At 46.6% G+C, this 22,484-nt stretch overlaps 2 protein-coding genes across 3 annotated transcripts in view; one reads left to right on the plus strand and one right to left on the minus strand.

Annotated features, from left to right (window-relative positions):
* Nucleotides 1–2,454: 2,454 nt before the first annotated feature.
* znf281a (zinc finger protein 281a) lies at nt 2,455–14,403 on the minus strand. Of its 2 annotated transcripts, none has more exons than XM_030348312.1 (7): nt 14,216–14,403; nt 11,990–12,494; nt 8,857–8,958; nt 8,399–8,522; nt 7,850–7,933; nt 7,436–7,554; nt 2,455–7,021 (listed from the first exon to the last, which is right to left on the minus strand). In XM_030348312.1, exons 2-7 carry the CDS (start codon nt 12,437–12,439, stop codon nt 5,345–5,347), a joined length of 2,556 nt encoding a protein of 851 aa, XP_030204172.1. In that variant the 5' UTR covers nt 12,440–12,494; nt 14,216–14,403; the 3' UTR covers nt 2,455–5,344. The 2 variants fall into 2 exon arrangements, with proteins under 2 accessions (XP_030204172.1, XP_030204180.1); XM_030348320.1 differs by lacking the exon at nt 14,216–14,403 and adding an exon at nt 13,478–13,850 and having other exon boundaries at nt 5,345–7,021.
* A 3,554-nt stretch (nt 14,404–17,957) lies between these two features.
* Nucleotides 17,958–22,484, plus strand: part of kcnj19a (potassium inwardly rectifying channel subfamily J member 19a) — a 10,629-nt gene continuing 6,102 nt past the window's right edge. The window contains exon 1 of the mRNA XM_030348846.1: nt 17,958–18,940. Within this exon, the coding sequence (XP_030204706.1) occupies nt 18,275–18,940 (666 nt within the window). The 5' untranslated portion in view covers nt 17,958–18,274. The remainder of the gene's footprint in view (nt 18,941–22,484) is intronic.

Below are 22,484 nucleotides of genomic sequence, written 5' to 3' on the forward strand. Positions count from 1 at the left end.
TCGATGTTTCAAGTTCCTCCTCCCATTTTTATGGTCTCCATATATCTTGCATACACTTGATGGACGTTTTGGACAGATGGCTGGACTGAGGGTGGGATATATACTTGCCTTTTGTTTGTATAGCATCGTTGCTATAGAATTTTTTTTCCTGTTATCCGATGCGTGTACACAAACTGTACGAAGCCCTCACTGCTTATACAAAACTCTAATTACGAGTAAGCAAAGCACATCTAAAGATACACAAATAGATACATATATATACTGATGGGTGTTTACTTGAGGTAAGAGTTCATTGTTTTACTGAGGAGCGGGTATAATTTGGAAGCATGTATTCATTAGTCATTTAACCAGTCAGAACTGTACACACATTCAGAGACATGCAGAGGCAGATAGAGAAAGAGAGAGAGAGAACGAGAGAAAGACACAGAGAGAGAGAACGAGAGAAAGAGAGAGAGGCAGAGAAAGAGAGCAAGAGAACGAGAGAAAGAGAGAGAACAAGAGAAAGGAAGAGAGGCAGAGAGAGAGAGAGAGAAAGAGAGGCAGAGAGAGAGAGAGAGAGAGAGAGAGAGAGAGAGAGAGAGAGAGAGAGAGAGAGAGAGAGAGAGAGAGAGAGAGAGAAAGAGAGAGAGAGAACGAGAGAGAGGCAGAGAGAGAGAGAGAGAATGAGAGAACGAGAGAGGGAGAGAGAGAACGAGAGAAAGAGAGAGGCAGAAAGAGAACGCGAGAAAGAGAGAGAGGCAGAGAGAGGGAGAACGAGAGAAAGAGAGAGAGAAAGAACGAGAGAGGCAGAGAGAGAGACAAAACGAGTGAGAATGAGAGGAGAGAACAGACTGTTTCCCGATTCAGAAGGCCACCTCTGTACTGGGATGCCCCTTCAACCTAACATAGAAGAGAGAGAGAGAAAGAATGAGAAACAGAGTGAACGAAAGAGAGAACGAGAAACAGAATGAGAGAGAATGAGAAACAGAGAATGAGAGAGAGACCAAGAGAAAGAATGAGAAACAGAGTGAACGAAAGAGAGAGAGAATGAATGAGAAACAGAGTGATCGAGAGAGAGAACAAGAGAAAGAATGAGAAACAGAACGAGAGAGAGAAAGAATGAGAAACAGAGAGAATGAGAGAGAACGAGAGAGAGAATGAGAAACAGAGAACGAAAGAGAGAGAATGAATGAGAAACAGAGTGAACGAGAGAGAGAGAACAAGAAAAAGAATGAGAAACAGAACGAGAGAGAGAAAGAATGAGAAACAGAGAGAATGAGAGAGAACGAGAGAGAGAATGAGAAACAGAGAATGACAGAACGAGAGAACGAGAGAGCGAGAGCGCAAAAACAGATGGCCTAAAAACAGACGGAAGGAGAATTACGGGGAAGCCATCATCCCTGATGGAGAACTTGTCCCACCCCATTCATGGCCCTCTGGCAGCCCTGGACAGCTCCTCCAGTGAGGGTGTGCGAGCCGGAGATAGGGAGGGGTCCCTTCCCCCCTGACTCTGGTCAGACTCTACAACCAACACTGCAGAACACACACCAGCACTGACTAATTCATTCATGTGCAAGATCTAGATGTTCCATTAGGATCAATATGGGTTATATTGGGTTAATAAAAGAAAGATTCCCCAGAGTGTTAGTCATAGTTAGGGGGTTATTTAAAATGCAACCTTATCTCAATAGGAAACTTTGGCCACCTTTTTAAGACGCTATCTGTTGCACAACAAAAGCAAGCCTAAAGTAAAGGGGCGCATTGCAGTTATAAATTACAAGCATGAAGCGACCAGAAATAATATGTGATATATTACTTCCTTGCAAGAATGTGTCATTGTGTAACGTCATTAGTCAGAAATAGAGATTGTGGCACGATATTATTTCCGATAAACCAGTAAGGTGTGAAAACGGCCAGATGGCCTAGTGTGAGTGCACCCTAAGAAATATTTACATCAGTGTATCATACATGACGGAAATGTTCCCTATAACATGATGGTTTACATGTTACATGAAAATACATCAGTGCATTTAACTTGACATCCATGTTCCCCTTGCCATGATTTTATGCATGAGGGGTGGAACTCTTGTACAAGCCCATTGAGCTTCGTTCCCTCCTTGCACCATTAATGTTAATGTGTGCTAAATAAACTAAACTAAACATGTTACCTTCAACATGATGGTATACATGTTACATGAGAACGTCAGTGAATCTAACATGACCCGTTTCCCGGCTGTGGTGCCCTTTCCTGCTATTGCCAGGAAAAGGTCAAGTGCATTTCATTGAACATGCATTTTCGCTATGATTTCGTTAAAAAATTTGCCACCTGTGACCACATTTGCGTCATTGATGGAGAGGTTGGCAGACGATTGGTAATAATCAATTAACCGAAGTTAAGCATTGTTCTGCGAACAATTGCACTCCCGCACTGCATTACGCAACTCACCGAACCATTGCACAAACAACGAGAAGAAACTCTTTGATAAAAGTATTTTTATTTTTTTTTCCCTAATCAATTTGAATTTCATTGGACAAATACAGCTGAGTGAAGCGGTTCACAGCAGCCCGAAAGAACATGGAAGAGGATGATAATATTCGCTACAAAATTGTGGTAAGAGAGGGAAGACAATGGAGGAAAATATTATTCATAATAGAGGGGGAGGGGGGGCATAAAAAATGTGTCCTTTACATTTTATGTCAAAATAAAAAATAAAAAAAATCAAGAAAAATCATCATCCTACAGCATGGAAACTAAACGGGCAGATCGGGTAAGCCGCGACACGCACGAGGAAGACTGAAGTTCCAGTCGCAGGATTTAAGACATCCGAAGAAACCGTTCAGTGACGGACCCCCGACCAGACATAACATACATGTCATTTACACAAAAGTTTCAAGTAGTCCGTCCGTACAAAAAAATCTGACCCTGAAAACAAAAGTAAATCGAGGCTGGCGTGCCTTCTGAGCGCGGCGCTACAGCACGGCCGCGTCCGTTTGACCCGTCCGTCGTCCCTGGGTTACAGTGAGATATGAGGTATATGGTTTGGAAAATAAGTATTTACTGCTCGAATCAAGCGGTCGGTGGCCAATCACAGCACCCCCCCTCTGACAGCATCAAGGCCTGTATACAGCCGTGGTTGGGGATCGCTTTTAAGTCAATGTGGCGCGACTGGTACATTGAGAGGATATGGAGATGATATCATCTAGAAGGATCTAGGTCCTAGAGAAAGGACACGTACGTTTCCAGACTTTTTTTTTCTCGGGAGGATTTGAAAAGTTGTGTTATTGGTTTACAATTCAGAAAAGAAATGCAAGTGTATGTCGGCATTAAAATGACATTTTGCACGTGCTTGGATGCGGTTCCACACTGACAGATTGGGCATTGACTCTGGGCACTAATTGGGTGATGGAAGCATCACGTGGCTTAGAATAAGTACAATTAGGTACAACGCCATTTCTTTCATACATGGCTACTACGAGTAAAAAGGAGAAGAAATAGTTCCTATCAATTATCATAAAACTCAATTATAAAGCAAAAAATGCTAAACTGGGTAACAATTTTAACTAAAACTATGGGCTGTGAATAACAATTACAATATCCCATTCAAATTTTTTAGAACCCACCCCAACTTTTCCCCCTCCCCGTGTATAATAGAAAATGTTAACCCCCCTCCCACCCCAACCCTGAATAAAACAAAAAACATGCCATCTAACTAGAGCCCGACCGATATATATCGGCAGGCCGATTTTAACGGCCGATATTGGCCAATCACAGATTGATCGGTATCGGCGTATACATTTGCGCCGATATGAATTGCTGTTGATTTATGAATTTTATCCCCTCTTAAGTAATCCTCTGTTGTGACTGAACCTCTAAATGCACATCTGCGTAAACACTCCCAACACTAACAGTTTTATATTCCGTTGTGTGAGGGTAAGTAGCTCCACCCCATGCAACAGCTAATTGGTTCTTTTAGCTCATGATTTTACGTTGCCAGGGCCCGAAGCACTTCTGGAGGGAAAGCAGCAAATCCCAAAGGAGCTGCTCAACCCCCAGGATACAAAGATATAAAATGTATCGAATAACGGCCGATAAATTATTTTAAAATATCGGCTGATATATCAATATCGTAATTTCTTTACATCGGTATCGGCCGGACTCTATGATCCAACCATAGGCTACTCCCTGCCTGCCCCAAACCTAACCAGGCACCTCTGTGTAAGCCAGTCGGTAGACGTCTGAGCTCTTCTGATACGACAGGTGAGTTTACTCAATGCAATAAACGGCTCAAAGTGCTGATTGGATTATTTTTTCTAGAGAGAGATTTGCGGAGGAAGAAAGTCGGCGGGAGGGTGAACCATTATCCTTTGCTGCGCAACGGCGACCCCTAGTGGCACGGAAAGTCACTGCCTTGATTTCGTTCTGCCCGGGGATAAAACAACTATTACACATGCAAGTTGTCCGACCTCCTCTCTTCCTCTAGTTCACCTGGCAAGCGCCCAGAATGATTAAAACTGTATTTTTTTTACATCATATATATTTTTTATAAATATATATATATTCTATATATGGCCATTGTGGAAGAGAACATGAGTTTCACATTGACAAGACAGTACCATAATCTCTATTTAGCCAAGTGGAAAGTGTTCTCAGTGTATGCGAGCTGGCAGAAGTCGGTTATTGTTGCACCCATTCAAAATAAGGAAAGGAACATACACTATAAAACAAAAACGGCTCTGGAGTTCTGAACGCATATTTACGTATGGCTGGGTGCCTCGCCCGACCAAACTCATTCATTCCCCACATTATTTTCCTGAGTAATACTTTAAAACCGTGTAACAGACAATAACTTTGTTTATTTTTTGCTTGTTCAGTCCTAGGCTGATCCCTGCCATCGTTATCATTTCCCCTTTTCTTTTAGAATCTTACACTTGTGAAGTTGATTGCTCAAATACGTGTTTCATTGCTATTATTTGCTTGTTTTTATTTATATATAAAGATTATTTGAATTATAAATGGATTAAATCAAAATGGAGTGAATCCATTTTTCTAACTAAAATGGATTGAATAATGGATACATTTTCACACGCAAAAAAATGGATCCTATGATGATAATGACATTGCATTTGTAAGAGGCCTTGCAGCCGTTGTGGGGGAGAGAGGTGCGTTCGTGGCAGTACAAAACATAGTGTCTGAATAATTAAAATCACAATAATAATTAGAATAATAAAATAAAATAGATGCACGAAAAATAAGAAAAATTGGACATCCTTTTATGTTTTTCTCTCCTCTCGCTCTCCCTCGAGTCGACTCGAAACCCAACCAAGTAAATTGTTCTAAAACAAACAAAAAGCCCCGCCAAACCCCTCATCTGTAGCTTTGGCTCGTCTGCGTTTTGGAAGCTGTACTCACTGGCTCATTGACATCGCTTAACAAACTGCTATACCCTGAGAACTCGGACACGGACGCGCTCCGTATCCGGTGGTCCACCTCGCCGCCCGACTCCCCGCCGTACGCCGCCAGCCCGCAGCCGTCCGCCTTGTACTGGGCGCCGAACGCCTGGGCGAAGTTCTCCATGTGGTACGAGGAGGCCTTGGCCTCCAGGGACTCCAGGTCCTGGGACGCCGACAGCCGGTAGGCGCCCTTGGCGCTGCGCGCCTCCTTCTGGCTGCCGCTGAGGTCCGAGGGGCTGATCTGGTAGGAGGAGGGCGGCGGCGGCGGCGTGGAGGAGGAGGAGGAGGAGGAGCCGGCGTGCGGCTTCTCCGTCTGCTCCGTGAGCTCCTGAGAGGGGGTGAGCTGCTGGTGCGCTGAGGGCTCCATGCCGCTCAGATGGAAGCCGTGCTGCGGCGACGAGCCCGCCAGCATGGCAAAGTGGGACTTTGGCACGGAGGAGGAGGAGGTGGAGGAGGGCGAGGAGGAGGCCGGCATGGAGGGCGAGCCCGCCGACGGGCCGAAGCCGCACTCCAGCGGGGACGTAGTGTATATGCTCTTGTCGGCGTAGAGCGGGTTCCCCGGGATGGAGGCGGAGAAGGGCCCCGGGCTGGGGTGGAAGCCCGCGTAGTGGCTGGTGCGCTCCAGCGCCTGCAGCAGGAAGCGCGAGTACTCGTGCATGAGCACCGCCTTCTCCCCGGTGGGGCTGGGCGCGTCGTGGCCGCCGCCGTCGGCGCCGTCCGACGGGATGGGGTGCAGCGGGCCCACCACGTGGTGGTCGCCCAGGTCAAAGTGCAGGTCCTGGGGCGAGCCGTCGGGCTTCTGGGCGTAGTGGTCCAGCAGGCTCTGCAGCACCTCGTCCGGGATCCCCGACCGGTCCAGCTTGTCCAGCCCCATGTGCGACGCGTCCAGGAGGGCCAGCGGCGCCTCGCCGTCCAGCGTCCCGGACCCCAGGCCCTGGATGACCGAGGGCTGGGCGTGCAGGTGCCCCGGGCCCATGTCGTACTCGTTGCCCGTCCCGCCCGGGGGCGGCGGCTGTGGCGCCGCGGCGGCGTTGTTGTTGTTGCCGCTGTTGTTGTTCCCCGCGTTGAGGTAGCGCCGCTTCTTCAGGAACTGCATGGCGTCGTCGTAGGTGCTGCTGTTGCCGCACGCCTTGGCGCTGCCGTTGCCGTTGCTCTGCATCATGGGGAAGCCCTCCATGCTGGCGCTAGGCTCCAGGTGGGCCTGCTTGGCCTGCTCCTGGGCCTTGCGGTTGGCCTTCTTGGCAGCCATCTTGGGGGCCACGCCCGGGTGGCCCTGGAGGTTCTGGTGCGAGGCGCTGGGGCCGTGGTTGTCCACCGGGAAGTGCTGGACGCCGTAGCCCGCCTGCTCCTGGACCGAGCCCAGCGCCAGCCCCGCCCCCTTCTTCCTCTTGCGCTCCCCGCCCTCGCCGTTGTTGTTGTTTTTTGACCGCCCCTTCTTGCGGCCGGCGGGCGCGGGGCCCCCCTGGGAGACCCCCCCGTAGGCCTGGTCCGGGTGGCCGCAGCCCAGGTCCAGCAGGTCAGAGTCCCGCCTCATCCCCCCCTCCCCACACGTACGCTTGTGCTTCAGCAAACGGTCCGTCCGGGAAAAATACTGCGAGACAAAGAGAAACGGTGGCAACGGTGACGCCCACAATGCAGGCAGTGAGACACATGCAGGTACGACGACACGTGGCCTTGGGCCGTGCTAATGGCTGAAGGAAACTATCAATACTGCAATAATTGGACTGGTACAGAATTAACCAGCTTGGCTCCCGGTGTGTGTGCGCGTTTCAATTCATGTTGTGTGCGCGATTTACTATTTTGGCACTTAGTCGATGCTTTAAAGGTTCACGCGTCTAACTTATCGATTATCTGTAATGAGTAGGAAGTGGTTAGCAATCTTGTTCAAGAATGACTACAAGAAGACTTTGGGTGCAAACTCAGAACCTGAGATGGAAGTCAAACAACCCCAACCCCTAGGTTTCTAGTGTTTGTGTATATAGTCCATAATGTTTGGGTTGTATACCTGTTGGCAGGTCTCGCATCTGTAAGGCTTCTCTCCGCTGTGAGTCCTCTTGTGACGCTCCATGTGGTACTTCTGGATGAACCGCATGTTACACTGATCACAACTGAATGGCTTCTCTCCTGGACATCAGGAGAAATCGAAAACAATGGTCAGATCAATGCAGAAAACCCATCCGCAGAACCTAAAGACTTCCAACCTGGGCTGCAGTCAACTGTATTCTCCCTAAGAGGCCTTTTATCTAGGTAAAATAATTTCAGTTTTCCACAGGAACACCGGAGAAACATTTCATAGAATTAAAACACAGCACATGTTAAGGAGAAAATCCTACTACCATAAGGCTCCAACCTTTGAGATCAGGTATATAAAACTACCCACCCTGACCCCGCCATGCCCTGGAGACCGGAGAGGACTTACCACTGTGGATCTTCTCGTGCCGCTGGAGAAGGTACTTCTGAATGAAACTCATGTTACACTGGCTGCATCTGAACGGCCTTTCACCTGCAATGAGACCACAAGCAGAATGCATGTGCCATCAAAACCATGCCACGTTTAATTGGTTCAAAACCTCCTGCGGAAAAGGAAACAATATGGACAGACAGGAGCCATTCTTCACGGAGGTGCGGAATACGGCGCAGTCTAAAATTGACTGCATTTTATAGATCGCTTTTCTAAACAGAGGCCACTCAAAGTGCTTTAAAATTCGCCCATTCATGCACACATTCACACACCGACGGCGCTGTCAACCACACAAGGCAAAAGCCAGCTCGTCGGGAGCAGTTAAGGTGAGGCGTCTTGCTCAGGGACACCACGACACCCCAGGCTAGGAGGAGCCGGGGAACTAGCAACCTCCCGGTAACCAGCCAACCCGCTCTACCTCCTGAGCCACATGCCGCCCTGAACAGCAAAGAACTATTTAAAAAAACAGTCAGTGTCAGTGGAAACATGGCGGGGAGGGGCCGGTACCGGTGTGGATGAGCACGTGGCGCCGGAGGTGGTAGGAGCTCCGGAAGGACGCGCTGCAGTGCTCACAGATGTGGGGTTTGGTGCCTGGCGACAGGCTGCAGCCATCCGCGTCCAGCATCATCGACTGCCGAGCCAAACGAGGGAGAAGAAAGCTATTAGGACGAGGTTACCATCGGACATACTGCACAGAACTGGGCCGAAAACAACGGCTGACTGTGTGAATCAATTCCACGAGGATGGTTCACGTCAAATATGTAATGATTATAAACGTCTTTTTGCATTTTAATGGACCTTACATTTTTATACATTTACAAAAAGACTATTCGAAACAGAGACTCATCCATTATTCAAGCACAGCTTAACTTAAGTATTTTTAACAATGCCTATTGTTAAAATAGTATTGATCAATCAAACCCAGGGCATCTAACGGACACGGCGGGAACCACATGATGACCAACCTTGGCTTCGCTTCGCCTCTTCTTGGGCTTGCCCTCCTGTCCGTCACCATTTGACCTCCGACCTTTCCTCCCAGTGACCTCCTTCCCTAACCGAATGGGCAGCTGTGAGGATGACAAAGGGGGGGATCAGAGCAGTGAGCCGGCTGAGGCAAAGAAACACAGTCTTGGGCGTCTTCGGCCCTTCTAGCCCAATAGCATCTTAGGCTTGTCATCTCTCACCCTAGGAGGTTAATATGGACCAGCAAGAAATATACATAATTCAAAAGAATTCACATCATTCAGATGTGAAAGCCCCATTTGAATGATCAGAACCATTCACATTTGAGGACATAGTTCTGGTAGAAAGTGGCTTCAAGTCTGTTTATTAAATCCTCCGAACCAATACAATATTTTGCTTTTTTGTGTTTACAAAATCCTGACAACAGAGAAGGCTTGTGTGTTCTGGTGCAACGAGAGGCACCCAAACACAGCACGGCACTGGGCCAGGGTACTCCCTGCTCGCTGTTCCTTTTGTTTAGCCTCCCTGGAACATAAATTACACTTTATTACCGGACAGCCCCCCTCGGCCAGGGGGAGCCGGGCTGGGAGTGGATGAATCAGAGCCCATGACACAGTCAAGTGGGCAGACCCATCTAGCCAAAACAGACCTGATTTCCGCCGTTTAAGTGGAGCGATGCCAATGGCCATTAAATGTATGTATATGTAGTGTGCCTCCGTGTGTGTGTGTTTAGATGAGGAGACCCCTTTTGCAAACTCAATAATATGGGCAGCAATATGAGCCTTAGGCTTATGCTAAGGGCCGCAGCGATAAGTTGATTAATCGATTGACAGGAAATACATCCAATTTATTTTTTTCATCGATGAATCGTTGGTAGTTTATCAAGTAGAGATAACAAACATCTGTGCTTAATGTGACAATACAGAAGAAATCGTTGAGATTTTCTTGGCTGCTTTTCAGTTCAAGAAAGCCCATGGAAGTGATCCCTTCTTTGGCATTTTCTATTATTGATGATATATTTCAGACTTAATTATTAGTAAATCATTAGATTAATCCACTATTAAAATAGTCGTCGGGTGCAGCCCTATCTTAATCCTAGTCTCACCCTGCTGTTCCAATACCACACAAACAATAACTTTATAAACCCAGCCAGTGTGCTACATAGGTGTGAAGGTGTGTGTGTGTGTGTGCGCCTGCGTACGTGTCTGTGTAGAACAAAAGCTGCGCTGCGTGCACCAACAAGACAGCGATGACGTCACCGTCACATTAGCATTCATGCTTTTGAAGCAGGCCAGATGACATCAGCCTCCTTATGGAGAGGGCCAGGAGGGGGGGGGACGGGGGGGCGTGAGTAATCCTTTTGTTTATTTCTCATCCCGAAGCATTGAGAGCGTTGACTCATTTTAACTTGGGAGAAACTGAATCACGGTCCAGTTTCACCCGTTTTTCCTTTTTCCATTCCCGATATTATCAAAATCAGACCGGCCCATTATTCACCGATTAAAAAAATGAGGCAAAGAGAGGACATTGAGCCAAGCAACACAATATCCCGTAGCTTATGAGAACCTCTTTGGCGGTATTTCAACATTGCGACACTGATTAATTATGCGTAATTAATTTGTTACGTTTCTAGATGTAACATTACCACAAGTTAACCAAACATGTTTCAAACATGTCAATAATCCACAGATATTGGTTCAATGCTAAATATTGAACAATACCTAACTAACTCATACACAAGAGATAATTATACCAATCATCCCACACAGGATGTCTAAATACATGAAGGCTTCGGCCTGGATGGATAGTAATCTGGTTTGATGTTGACCTCACTGGCTGAGAATAGCCCCAGAGAAACGCACACTCTACAATCATTAACACTGGATGTTTCTTAAGTGCTTCGTAACTTTTTCTGGAACTACTCCAAAAAGGGGATGCATTTTATATTAACTGCTCTGAACTTCTTATTTTAAGTGCCTTTGCGTTTCAAATAAAATCCCAAAACAATCCATGGTGCATTAATCAGTCGACAACGCAAGCATAGCATTATGACCGAGATGGAGAGAAATGTTCTACGTTTGCTGACTGTTTAGATTGGTAACGTGTTCTCGTGATAAACCACAGCCGCTGAATGATAAACGAAAAGGACCTTTTCGTCCAGATAAGAATCTCAACTGATCCTGTCCATTACACGTTCAACACAACACAAGTGACTCCTCCCTCAATGCTCGTTCTGAGTAACGTGGATAGATGGCTGAGCCAGTGTGTGATGCATGTGACCCCAGGCCTTTCCAGACAGGAATTTCATGGGAGCCTTGTTACTAGTGAAAACCACAAGTGAACACCAAAAAAACTTTTTCAGTTGAAAACTGTTCTATTCGGTTCTCACAAAGTGCAATCAACGTTTTGTGTTATTTAGGCCTAAAATGTAACACACATCCTCTCTAAAGAGGAAGATGTTCTCTGTACATTAAGAGGGGTCTGCCACTTCCAGCGACTCCTTCCAAGAGTAGTCGTTTTCTATTTGCGAGTCCATGTGACGAGGATTTCGACAACGCCCCTCGCACCTGCTCCTACAAAACCCAATCTGTCCCTTATTAATTAAACCTTTCCAACAGTTTTTCCCTCGCATCGCATTTTTTTTTTTATTTCTTCTGCTAAACCGTGGTTTACTCCCTTTAAGGATTTGCCGATTCGCCTACAAAAACGCAAGTCAACACTGCTGCCCGTAAGCAGGGCGGGGGCGCTGCTACACCTGGGGTTGGGGCCCGGGCCGGCCCTTTGAGGCAGGCAGCCCACCGCTCCACGCTCAGCATACGATGGGTAAAACGCAGAGAATTCATTTTGTCCATGGGGATTTATAAAATTACATCCTTACCATTATTGCTTGGCAGCAGACGCGAACGGGCGTCACTTTATCCCAGACCTGCCGTTACGTTTCTCCTACACAGGGCATTATTTCTTAAACGACGAGTTTATAACGGTTCATTTCATCGACGCCGTCTCGAACTTCCAAATGAGGGAGGGCCGTAGCGACCAGCTGTACGTTAAGTTCTGGGACGGCTCGAAATGGCGCTGACGATCACGTCTCCGCACCTCTCTAGTCATCCACCGGACACCGCGACAGTAACTCACCTGGTTGGCCATGCTGAGGTCCTGCACCTGCAGACTCTGGTGGTGGTGGTGGTGGTTCCCCATGGACACCTCCAGCAGCTCCGTGCTCCGGCCCTGGCTGCCCGGGTACAGCGGCAGGCGGTAGTCATGCTCCGTCAGCTTCTCCTGCTTGATGCCCATGGTGTGCACATAGTCCCCGGCCTGGCCGCAGACCAGACCCCCGCCGCCGCCGCCGCCGCCGCCGCCGCCGCCGCCCAGGCCCTCGCCAACGCCGCCGGGCGAGTCCCGCTCCTTCTTGAAGATCATCTCTTGAGGCGGGAGGTCCTGCATCACGGACTGGGCGGCCAGGCGGGTGAAGGTGGTCACCGGCGGCAGGTGGCTGAACATGATCATGCCCGAGCCGAAGCCGGAGTCCATGCCGCCGTTGGAGCGGAGGAATTCGTTCCCTAGTTTGTCTTGGATGATGTTCATGGTGAGTGTGGGCTGGCCGGGGTGGGAGGGCTACACGGTGCCAATCCGATTCATCCTGGGAGAGAGAGAGAGCGAGAGAGAAAAGAGAAAGAGAGAAACAATGATTGTTTGAAGGCTGATGAGACTACAATAAGCCGGGACTACACACACAATGAAGCTCCAACTCTTCAGCAGATGGTTAAAATCTGTTTTTTGGTTTTCTTTGAATAATGTTATAAACCCCATAGACCGGTAATATACAATATTATTGTACATAGGTTCTGCTCAAAAGATTCTGGGAGATTGAAAATCTCTATGGTTTAGTATTCAGGTGGATGGGCCTTAGTCTGAACGGGCTAGTTTTGGAAATGCATCAAGAAAAAGTCCATTATAGATTTAAAGGTATTTGTTACCATTTTCTCTTGCGCAACAACCGAATTGTCTAAAATACCAGAGTTAAATTCCTGGGGTGAAAAGAACATGGTCGTAGCAGTGCACATTTGAACAAATATGTAAAAAAAAAAAAAAACACCTCATTATTCTATTAATATCTCAAAAGGAACTTTAAGGGTTTTCGATTTTTGCTTCCATTGAAGCTCATCGACTCATAACTACCAACACCACAGTACATATGGTTAATATGAAACAGCCATGCCATCATCATTTGATCTCGCTAATGCGTTTAATGTGATGCCAAATACCGACAGTGCGCTCGCAAAGGGTTAAGCAAACTTTTACAGATATGAAGACGAAAGGTTGGCTCCGACACCTCTCTGGGTCTGCTTCCAACACACATTAACACACACTGCGAACTGCGATCTCGCAAAATTATCAAAAAGAAACAATAGTGCTCGGAAAAGCTAAGACATTAGCCGTGCAATTAGCTTGCCTAGCGAGCTCCTCGGCTAACCCAGTGTTGCGGGGCCCTTCTTTGTGATGCAGGATCATGCAATTATTAATACGGCCATGCATCAGGACTTGTCCTCGCACCGGGGAAACCAGACGTTACCCTCAACGTTCAAGCTCCAAAGTCCCCCCCAGGAAGAAACCCCAACATACCTTCACAGGGGGGCGACCGAGCTGAACGTTAAAGGCCAGGTTGGCCAATTCAGATTGAGTTATAAAAGTACAGAACACCACTGCAACACGAACGTTACGCAAGGCGAGTAGTGCGCATCGTCCCGGAGGTATACACATGAACTCTGGAGGTGTATCTCAATGTGTCGGGTTTCTGCGGGACACATTGTGTACAATATGTTTCAATATTTATCCTTTTAAATGCATTGTCTGTACAGGACGGTTACCGGGAGTACGACAACACACGCAGCGCTATGTTGACCCTCATCACAGAATGCCCATGCAACTCGGGCGAACAATGATGCTCGTCTGCTGGGCTAGCCGAGACGGCTAGCTAGCGAGCTAACTAGCGACAGTGGCGCTGCACCGCCGCTAGTTAGCCGGCTAGCAGAGACGGCTAGGTGACTAGTGGCGCTGCGCAGTGGCGCTGCACCGCCGCTAGTTAGTCGGCTAGCAGAGACGGCTAGGTGGCTAGTGGCGCCGGGCAGTGGCGTTGCACCGCCGCTAGTTAGCCAGCTAGCAGAGACGGCTAGGTGGCTAGTGGCGCTGTGCAGTAGCGCTGCACCGCCGCTAGTTAGCCAGCTAGCCGAGACAGCTAGGTGGCTAACTAGCGGCGGTGGAGTGCCACTGCGCAGCGCTTTGTTGTCTGTCCCACGCGTGTATGCGTAACAATGTCGCCATAACTCTCTAAAAAAAATTGCTTTCGTCCTTTCTGCTTACCAGTGCATGACCCCGACTTGCTGCTTCAGCGTATCTAATTCACACTTAGGCTCCTGTTTCGATTTTTTAGACCCAAAATATTGTTCTCCCGCTGCTGCCGCAGCTGCCGTGTTCTTCCATCTTGCCCGAGCGCAGAGCATTGTGGGGTTTAATCTGGCGGCTCGGTAGCGGCGCTGCAGCCGGGCTTTTTGATGTGCCTCCACGGGACGGGCTGTTTGATGTGCCTCCACGGGCCGTGGGGAGCAGCGCAACAACAAGGACTACATGTATGGGGATGCAGGGGTGGACGACTCGTTTCTGTCAGTTACATCCTCATAGCTTTGTTTATATTATTAATTGAATATATAGTGTGCTCTTGTTGCTCTAAAACATTAACGGCTATTTGTGAATGTAATGTATGGACGATTCTTAGGCTATCTGTCACAGTTATAATCCTCACAGCTTTATTTGTGTTTATTTTTTATTTTTGTTGTATAGGGTTTTGCTCTTGTTGCGATACAATATTAAAATAATGAACATGTGAACGTGAATGTTAGGATTACATGCATGGTGTTGGATGCAACGGACGACTCGTTTCCCTCAGAATTATAATCATCGCAGCTTTAAATGTATTTATGATATTTTAGAAGGTGTTCTTGATGATACTAATAAGACATTAAAATACTGATTGTGTGAATGTCAATTTTGAGAAAGCATCCCTTAAAATCACATGCGAGTTGAAAATAAATAAATTACAACAATGATAGGCATTTGGGTCTATCAATGTGTCCTCATATAGATTGTGTGTTTATACCCGGCACATATGATACAACAGCACAATAAGACATGTGTCCTTACTCAGTGGGGAACGTTACATGGTGCCAGTAGTTTGAGCTCTTTGTAAATAGACATTCCCACCAGTAAAGAGCAGTGGTCCGGAGTATGCTCGGACAAAGAAGATGATCAGCGTCTGATTCACTGAGAGCAGATGTAGAGGCCTGTATTATATATGTAACACTTGGATCTGGTTGCTGAGCAGGGGCGTATCATAGTAAATGCACATTATAATGAGTCTCCGTACTTTGGACCATACCCGTCACGCTGCATGTGTTAATGACCTCATTAATTCGGAGTGAGCGTCATATAGGCTCCTGTTTGAAATGCAGCCATCGGTTACTTTCAAGAAGGTCAGTGGATTGCATCCTTCATGAGTTTCGTCCCCTAATGTAGACCAACACTTGATTACACTTGCATATGTGGTAAAATCCTACAAATTTGAAAACGGAATGATTAAAATATTGTATAATACTATGAAGATTAACACAACTTTATTCAAAGCGTGTTTCGAGATTTTCGCTGGCTTAGTGGTATTCTTTTAACTGTATTCACTATTATTCTCTGCTGTTTTTAAAAGCTTATTTAATTCCTTTTAGGTCAACATACTGATTACAACATATCAGAATCCTTACTTTGTTGTACGCGGAATCTCCATCGAGGCTAGGGGGCTGGCCTTTGATATGCATATTTAAATATGTCCATTATTCAAAGTTTTTTGCACAAAAAAACGACTTCCTTCCTTTCGGGAGGGCTTGTTCGTATGTTGTTGGGATCAGATGGGCTCCAAATATGCTCTCTAGACTAGAAAGTTCTAGAAAGAAAGTTCTAGAGGTCAAGTTCATAAAAAATACAACATTGTTAAGAATTAAAGAGCCTTAGTCCAAATCATATCTATACGTGAAACGTTCACTCCGTTCTGCTATGCTCTGAATATTTTTCTAGTCAAAATATCTCAAAACGTAATTAATTATTGATTAATGCATCAAATGTGTGGAATTAAATGCCCAATATCGGATTTTCTGTAAAGATAGATTGGGTGATACACAAATAGGAATACATAAAATATGGAAAATGATAATGACATTTCCAAGGACCTGTAAAGCTTTGGTAAATGTTATTTTTTTAATAATTGGATCCAAAATAAAAAGCAATATACTGACGTTATCAGAACACTGATAAATTATGCGATCGCTATCACTCAATTTCAGGGTCTGCCTAACATTTTAATATATTCTGAAAACAATTATTCAGGTCAGTTTGCGGAGTCGTTCAGGCAGTGATTTATTTTCACGCACACTTTTCTTTGGTATAACTCATTATTGAAGAGATTTCATATCAAATCCAATCTTCAAATGTTCTAATGTTTCTCATTGACTGGAAGTGAATAGTGTATAAATATCATAACCAATTTGTACTCAGATTTCCCATTTGAACAGGAGATTGGCATACGGTAATAAATAGCAAATTATACAAGCCTGATTTCAGATAAACTGTTTTCAACCTCAAGTCGAAAAGTCGAAATGGTCTTATTGTTTTAGTTGTGTTGGTTTGTAACTATGTTAGCAAAAGGAAGGCTCTATAAATACGATGCTACACAGGGGAAAACATGTAACGCATCCAAGGGATTGTATGTTACACATAAGGATGCAACAGAAATACATTTTTCCGTATAGGGCTAAAATCACAAACCAGTCCCTCCTTCAAAGTAATAATAATAATAATAATAATAAAAGATCAATTTATATAGCGCTTTTCTCACACTCAAAGCGGTTAAAGTACACACTGATCCTAGCCTGACAGAGCCAGACTAATTGCAAATGTTTATAAGTCTGAAACCTCCTAATTTATTTTCAATCATCACGAGTAGTCATCAACATAATCCGCATGCAGTCAGTATTGAAACCGTCCAATATTAGATAAATCGATGTGATTAGCCCTATACTGAGGCCAAGTCTGCTGGAAATCTCACTGAACGGCAGGGGGGCGAGATGCTTAGGCTAGAGCAAATAAAACATGAGTTTGCAGATTTGTCAGGTTCCCAGGCTACTGATCCTTTCTCCCTATGCACATTGCCTGAGGTTGAGTTGTGTCGTTGTATTTTGTCTACAAATTCATGCCAACTGGACCCAGAAAGATTTGCCCCTGATAATTATTTTTCTCTCTCACTCAAATTAGTGCTTTCTCTCTCTCTATCTCTCTCTACCATGAGAGCCCCTCATACTGCCTTCCTCCTCGCACGCGCGCACACACACACACACACACACACACACACACACACACACACACACACACACACACACACACACACACACACACACACACACACACACACACACACACACACACACACACACACACACACACACACACACACACACACACACACACACACACACACACACACACACACACGTTGTATCCCGACGCAAGTCCTCTTTTCCTCCGGTAGATGGTGGTGTTGCTCAAAATTAAACTGCCGTTTGGTACTCTCCATCTCTGTTTATTTATCCTTACACTGCTCTTATTTACCAATCCGTGCATGGTCGGCTTCAGACTATTAGGCCTATAGAAATATAATCCAAATATACAGGTTTTTCTTCTGACTTACTAATTAAAACCAACATATCAAATAACATTATTTCACAATACCAGATCTCTCTCTCTCTCTCTCTCTCTCTCTCTCTCTCTCTCTCTCTCTCTCTCTCTCTCTCTCTCTCTCTCTCTCTCTCTCTCTCTCTCTCTCTCTCTCTCTCTCTCTCTCTCTCTCTCTCTCTCTCTCTCTCTCTCTCTCTCTCTCTCTCTCTCTCTCTCTCTCTCTCTCTCTCTCTCTCTCTCTCTCTCTCTCTCTCTCTCTCTCTCTCTCTCTCTCTCTCTCTCTCTCTCTCTCTCTCTCTCTCTCTCTCGTGCACAACTCCTCGGGTTTTCCTTATCCACTCTCTTAGTGAGAGCATCGTCCAGTGGCGCGTCATCAATTCGCCAACAACTGCTTTTTTTATTTCCTTTCTTTTCCCCCAAGACACGTCTCTGTAATACCTGAACATGTCGGGAGGACTGAATACATTGACCTAGGGCACCTAACCGCACATTTCGATGAAGAGAATGTACATCCATGCGCGCTGATGTGGCCATATGGCACGCTTTACGCAAGGCAGATAACCAACATTGTGGACTAAAAATCCAACAGAAGATGGATTAAACAAGGAAGTTTATTTTTCTTTTATCTTATTTTGGGGGGATTCGGCGATGGCTGCACTACGGAGGAAATTCGGCGAGGACTACCAGGTGGTGAACACGAGTCAGGCGACCACTTTCACAGCACCGGTCAAAAAGAAGCGCCAGCGCTTCGTGGAGAAGAACGGTCGTTGCAACGTCCAGCACGGGAACCTCGGAGGGGAGAGCAGCCGGTACCTCACGGACCTCTTCACCACTCTGGTCGACCTGAAATGGCGATGGAACATGCTGATCTTCATCCTGACCTACACCATCGCTTGGCTTGTGATGGCTTCCATGTGGTGGATCATCGCCTACATCAGGGGAGACCTGAACCACGGCCACGACGCGTCGTACACCCCGTGCGTGGCCAACGTGTACAACTTTCCCTCCGCTTTTCTGTTCTTCATCGAGACCGAAGCCACCATCGGTTATGGCTACCGGTACATTACGGAGAAGTGCCCGGAGGGGATCATCCTGTTCTTGTTTCAGTCGCTGTTGGGCTCCATCGTGGACGCCTTTCTCATCGGTTGCATGTTCATCAAGATGTCCCAGCCCAAGAAGCGCGCCGAGACGCTGATGTTCAGCCAGGAGGCAGTCATCTCCCAGCGCGATGGGAGGCTGTGCCTCATGTTCCGCGTTGGCAACCTTCGGAACAGCCATATGGTGTCCGCGCAGATCAGGTGCAAAGTCATCAAGGTAAGAGAAACAGGAGTTTGCGCTCCACCCGGCCACGGGAGCATTGCTTTGAACTCCACGACCCCTCTCCCGACTCACCCAAGTGTTTAAAGTGGAATTAAACATACATAACAAAGTTATATGTATGATTTACTTTCCCGGCGGACTTATATCGTTCGATTTCAAACATAAAATGAAAAGAATAGAGAGGGAGTGGTTTGCGTATAACCTTTGTGATTATTTTCACAAAGATAAAACAAATGTTTTAAAGGCATGTTTGTCTGATATGTGCAAATGTCAGAATCCTATTTAAATCGAAATAACCCTCTGTATTCTGTTTTGGAGTGACGGATCATATGGTATGGTGATCCTTTTTGTTCCCCTGTTCTATAATCTAAGATCATAAGAACAGGTGTTGATCTCGATCGGAATTAATCTTCTCTCCGACTCAAAGACGAGCTGTAAGCAATCCTGCCTTCAGAGGCATTGTGTGGAGGACAGAGGAACCAAATCCTTCAAAATAAAAGGCTTGGCATAACGTTTCCATAAACTGGCCAGCTGGTGCAGGTGACATAGTAAGAGAGAGTCTTGTGTATTTGGATAATAATTGAGTTCATATTTATGTTTTTTACTTATGGCATAACAACATGCAAATCAGAAAGCATTTAGCTGAACATGAAATGTGCGTTTGATCGCGCAATGGCCAGAACTGCATTACAGCTGCAGTGTCATTACTCCCGGATCGAAAGCTTCCCAATTGGATTACCCCGCGAGGTCCTTGAGCCAAGACACCCGAGCCCCGTCATCGTTCCTGGCTCTGTAGCACCCTGCGTCTCCTCCATGCCTCTCCTCTCTCCTACACAGCTGAGCTAAAACTGACCTCTGTCCTCCATCTCCCCATAGAGACGTCCCCCTCCCCTCTGGTTGTCCCCTCCACAGCGGGAGGGGAGGGGAGGGGAGGGGAGGGGAGGGGAGGGGAGGGAGGTGGGGAGGAGGGAAGGGGACACCAAAACGGTTTACAAGCATCATAAAGGAGGGTCCCTGCTTCCCTCCATTCAGCGAGGGTTATGTAACCCTGCCACTGGTCACTCCCCGTAGGCCTCCAAAACTAAGTGTTAAGCCTTCTGTTGTCGGATGGGCCGCGTGTACCTACACGCACACAGATTAAAACAGAACAAATGACTCTTTGGTTGCAACTTGCTGGATCGCTGATTCCAACCCTGTGAGAATAGATATCTCTCTGTTAGTTTGAAAGAAAATCATCAATCAGTTATCCGCGACATGATACTGGCCGATAGATCGAAGAGCGTCACACATACGAAAAGGTACAGCGTCGAGGAATAACACAGTTATGTGGAACATGACACTTCTAGTGACACATTCACACTGACTATGTGTTATTCAATTGATTCACCAGCACCACCAACAACAGCATTTGCTCCTGCACCCTGGTAGCCATTCTGTGATCTGCGAGGAAAGGCCATGCTGGAGCAGCTTTCTGTGTTGTTTTGTGTTTATTGCCTGTGTTCTCCTGAGCGTACATGTTAGCAGTCCATTAGTGGCACTGTGCCATGGAACCGCAGGACAGTTTAATGACCCGTGCAGAGGCAAAGCCGTTCCGCAGTCTGCGGAGGGAGATGGGGAGAGCACAGCCTCTTGGGCATGAGGCACACACATGAGGCAAGCACATGAGGCACGCATATGATGTATGCGTGCGCACACGCACACACACACACACACACACACACACACACACACACACACACACACACACACACACACACAGACACACATGCATATGCCTGAAAACACACACACACACTCACAAAAAACATTCACGACCAGGGACGCACACAAACGTGCACACATACACACACACACACATGCAAACACAATTATTCACACATCGACGCAAACATACACACACGTACACCAACACAGATACACCAACACACATGCACACATAAAAAAATGCACCACAAACATGCATATACTCACGGACACATACACACACACACACACACACACACACACACACACACACACACACACACATACACACACACACACACACACACACACACACACACACACAGACAGGTGCATGTAAAGGCTATGCTAATCACATTCATCTCCATAACGTAAGCAGGTGGGAAACAGGAGCATCTTTAAGCTTCTGTCCCTCAAACGGGAGAAGCAGTCCTCTCCTTTTACACGAAACACATTTACATACATGTACCGTGTACAGCCTTTTACATCTCACACAGATGTGCTTTGATGTGAAGGGCGAGCAGCAAAGCCCGGGTTTGACAGGCAGCTCAGGAGACGCCCTGACGTCCCTTCTCCCCACGCTTCTTATGACTTCCAAAGAAAGAAGGATAAACACGTCGTAGGAATTGATGTGAAGGACTTCCTGACAACCGTACAACGCATTAGGGACGACACACACAGACAGGCACAGGCACAAACAGGCACGCACAAACAACTATGCACAGACACACAAGCACACACGCAAACAGGTACAGGTACAGGCACACACACAAACACACACACAGCCACACATACACACACAGAAACATGCACACACACACACACACACATGATGACACATATATCAAAACACATATATATGCACATATGGACACACACACACACACACACACCCACACACACTTACACACACACACACAGACAGACACACACACACACACTCTCACACACACACACACACACCCCCACACACACTTACACACACACCCACACACACTTACACTTACACACACACACACACACACACACACACACACACACACACACACACACACACACACACACACACACACACACAAACAGCTCAGAGGATCGCGGTTCTTCTCTGCCCTTCCCTTGATGTGTTACATCATCGTTTTCAAAAGGCCGCGACATCATTGCGCCGGAGCAGAGGAAATCTGATAAAAAACATCGTTCAGAGAAATGTTGGCGGTGGCCCAAATTGGCAACGCTTCCTCAGACCTTTAGCGCTGGCCTGCGACGGTTAGCCTTTCCACGAGGAAAAACCAACAATATTGACCCTCTTCAAAAGCCACGATAAGATGCTGAGACTGTTTCAGGGTCGAATTCTGCGGTCGCATCTATATGTAATTACGGGCCGTTCCTGAGGGAGGCTGACGGCTGTCAAAAACATATTTTTTGAGATAACTGTTTTTTCCATTTCAGACCTTTCATTTCCATCCGTGTCTTTTCATCAGACAGACATATTCTGATGGGTCTGAACACACACCGAACCGAGACACAAACAAGATGTGTCACTGTGTGGTGGACTGACATATACAAATGAGGACGTCTGTCTGGAGAAACCTGTCTAGACTTCACTCGCAGGCTAGACGTGTCCTGTCTTACTTAAAACAAAGACAGGTACTTTGAAAAACAGCCACAGCAACACACACACTATAAAAACTAGTTGTATTGTTTAAATATTGATTGTTGCTCATCGATAAAGTGAATCCCTTAAATGTGTGCTGTCATTGGCTAAACCACCTGTCACACACGGTGTGACCTGCCTCCC

This window comes from Gadus morhua, chromosome 2 (assembly GCF_902167405.1).
Source record: "Gadus morhua chromosome 2, gadMor3.0, whole genome shotgun sequence".
NCBI lineage: Eukaryota > Metazoa > Chordata > Actinopteri > Gadiformes > Gadidae > Gadus > Gadus morhua.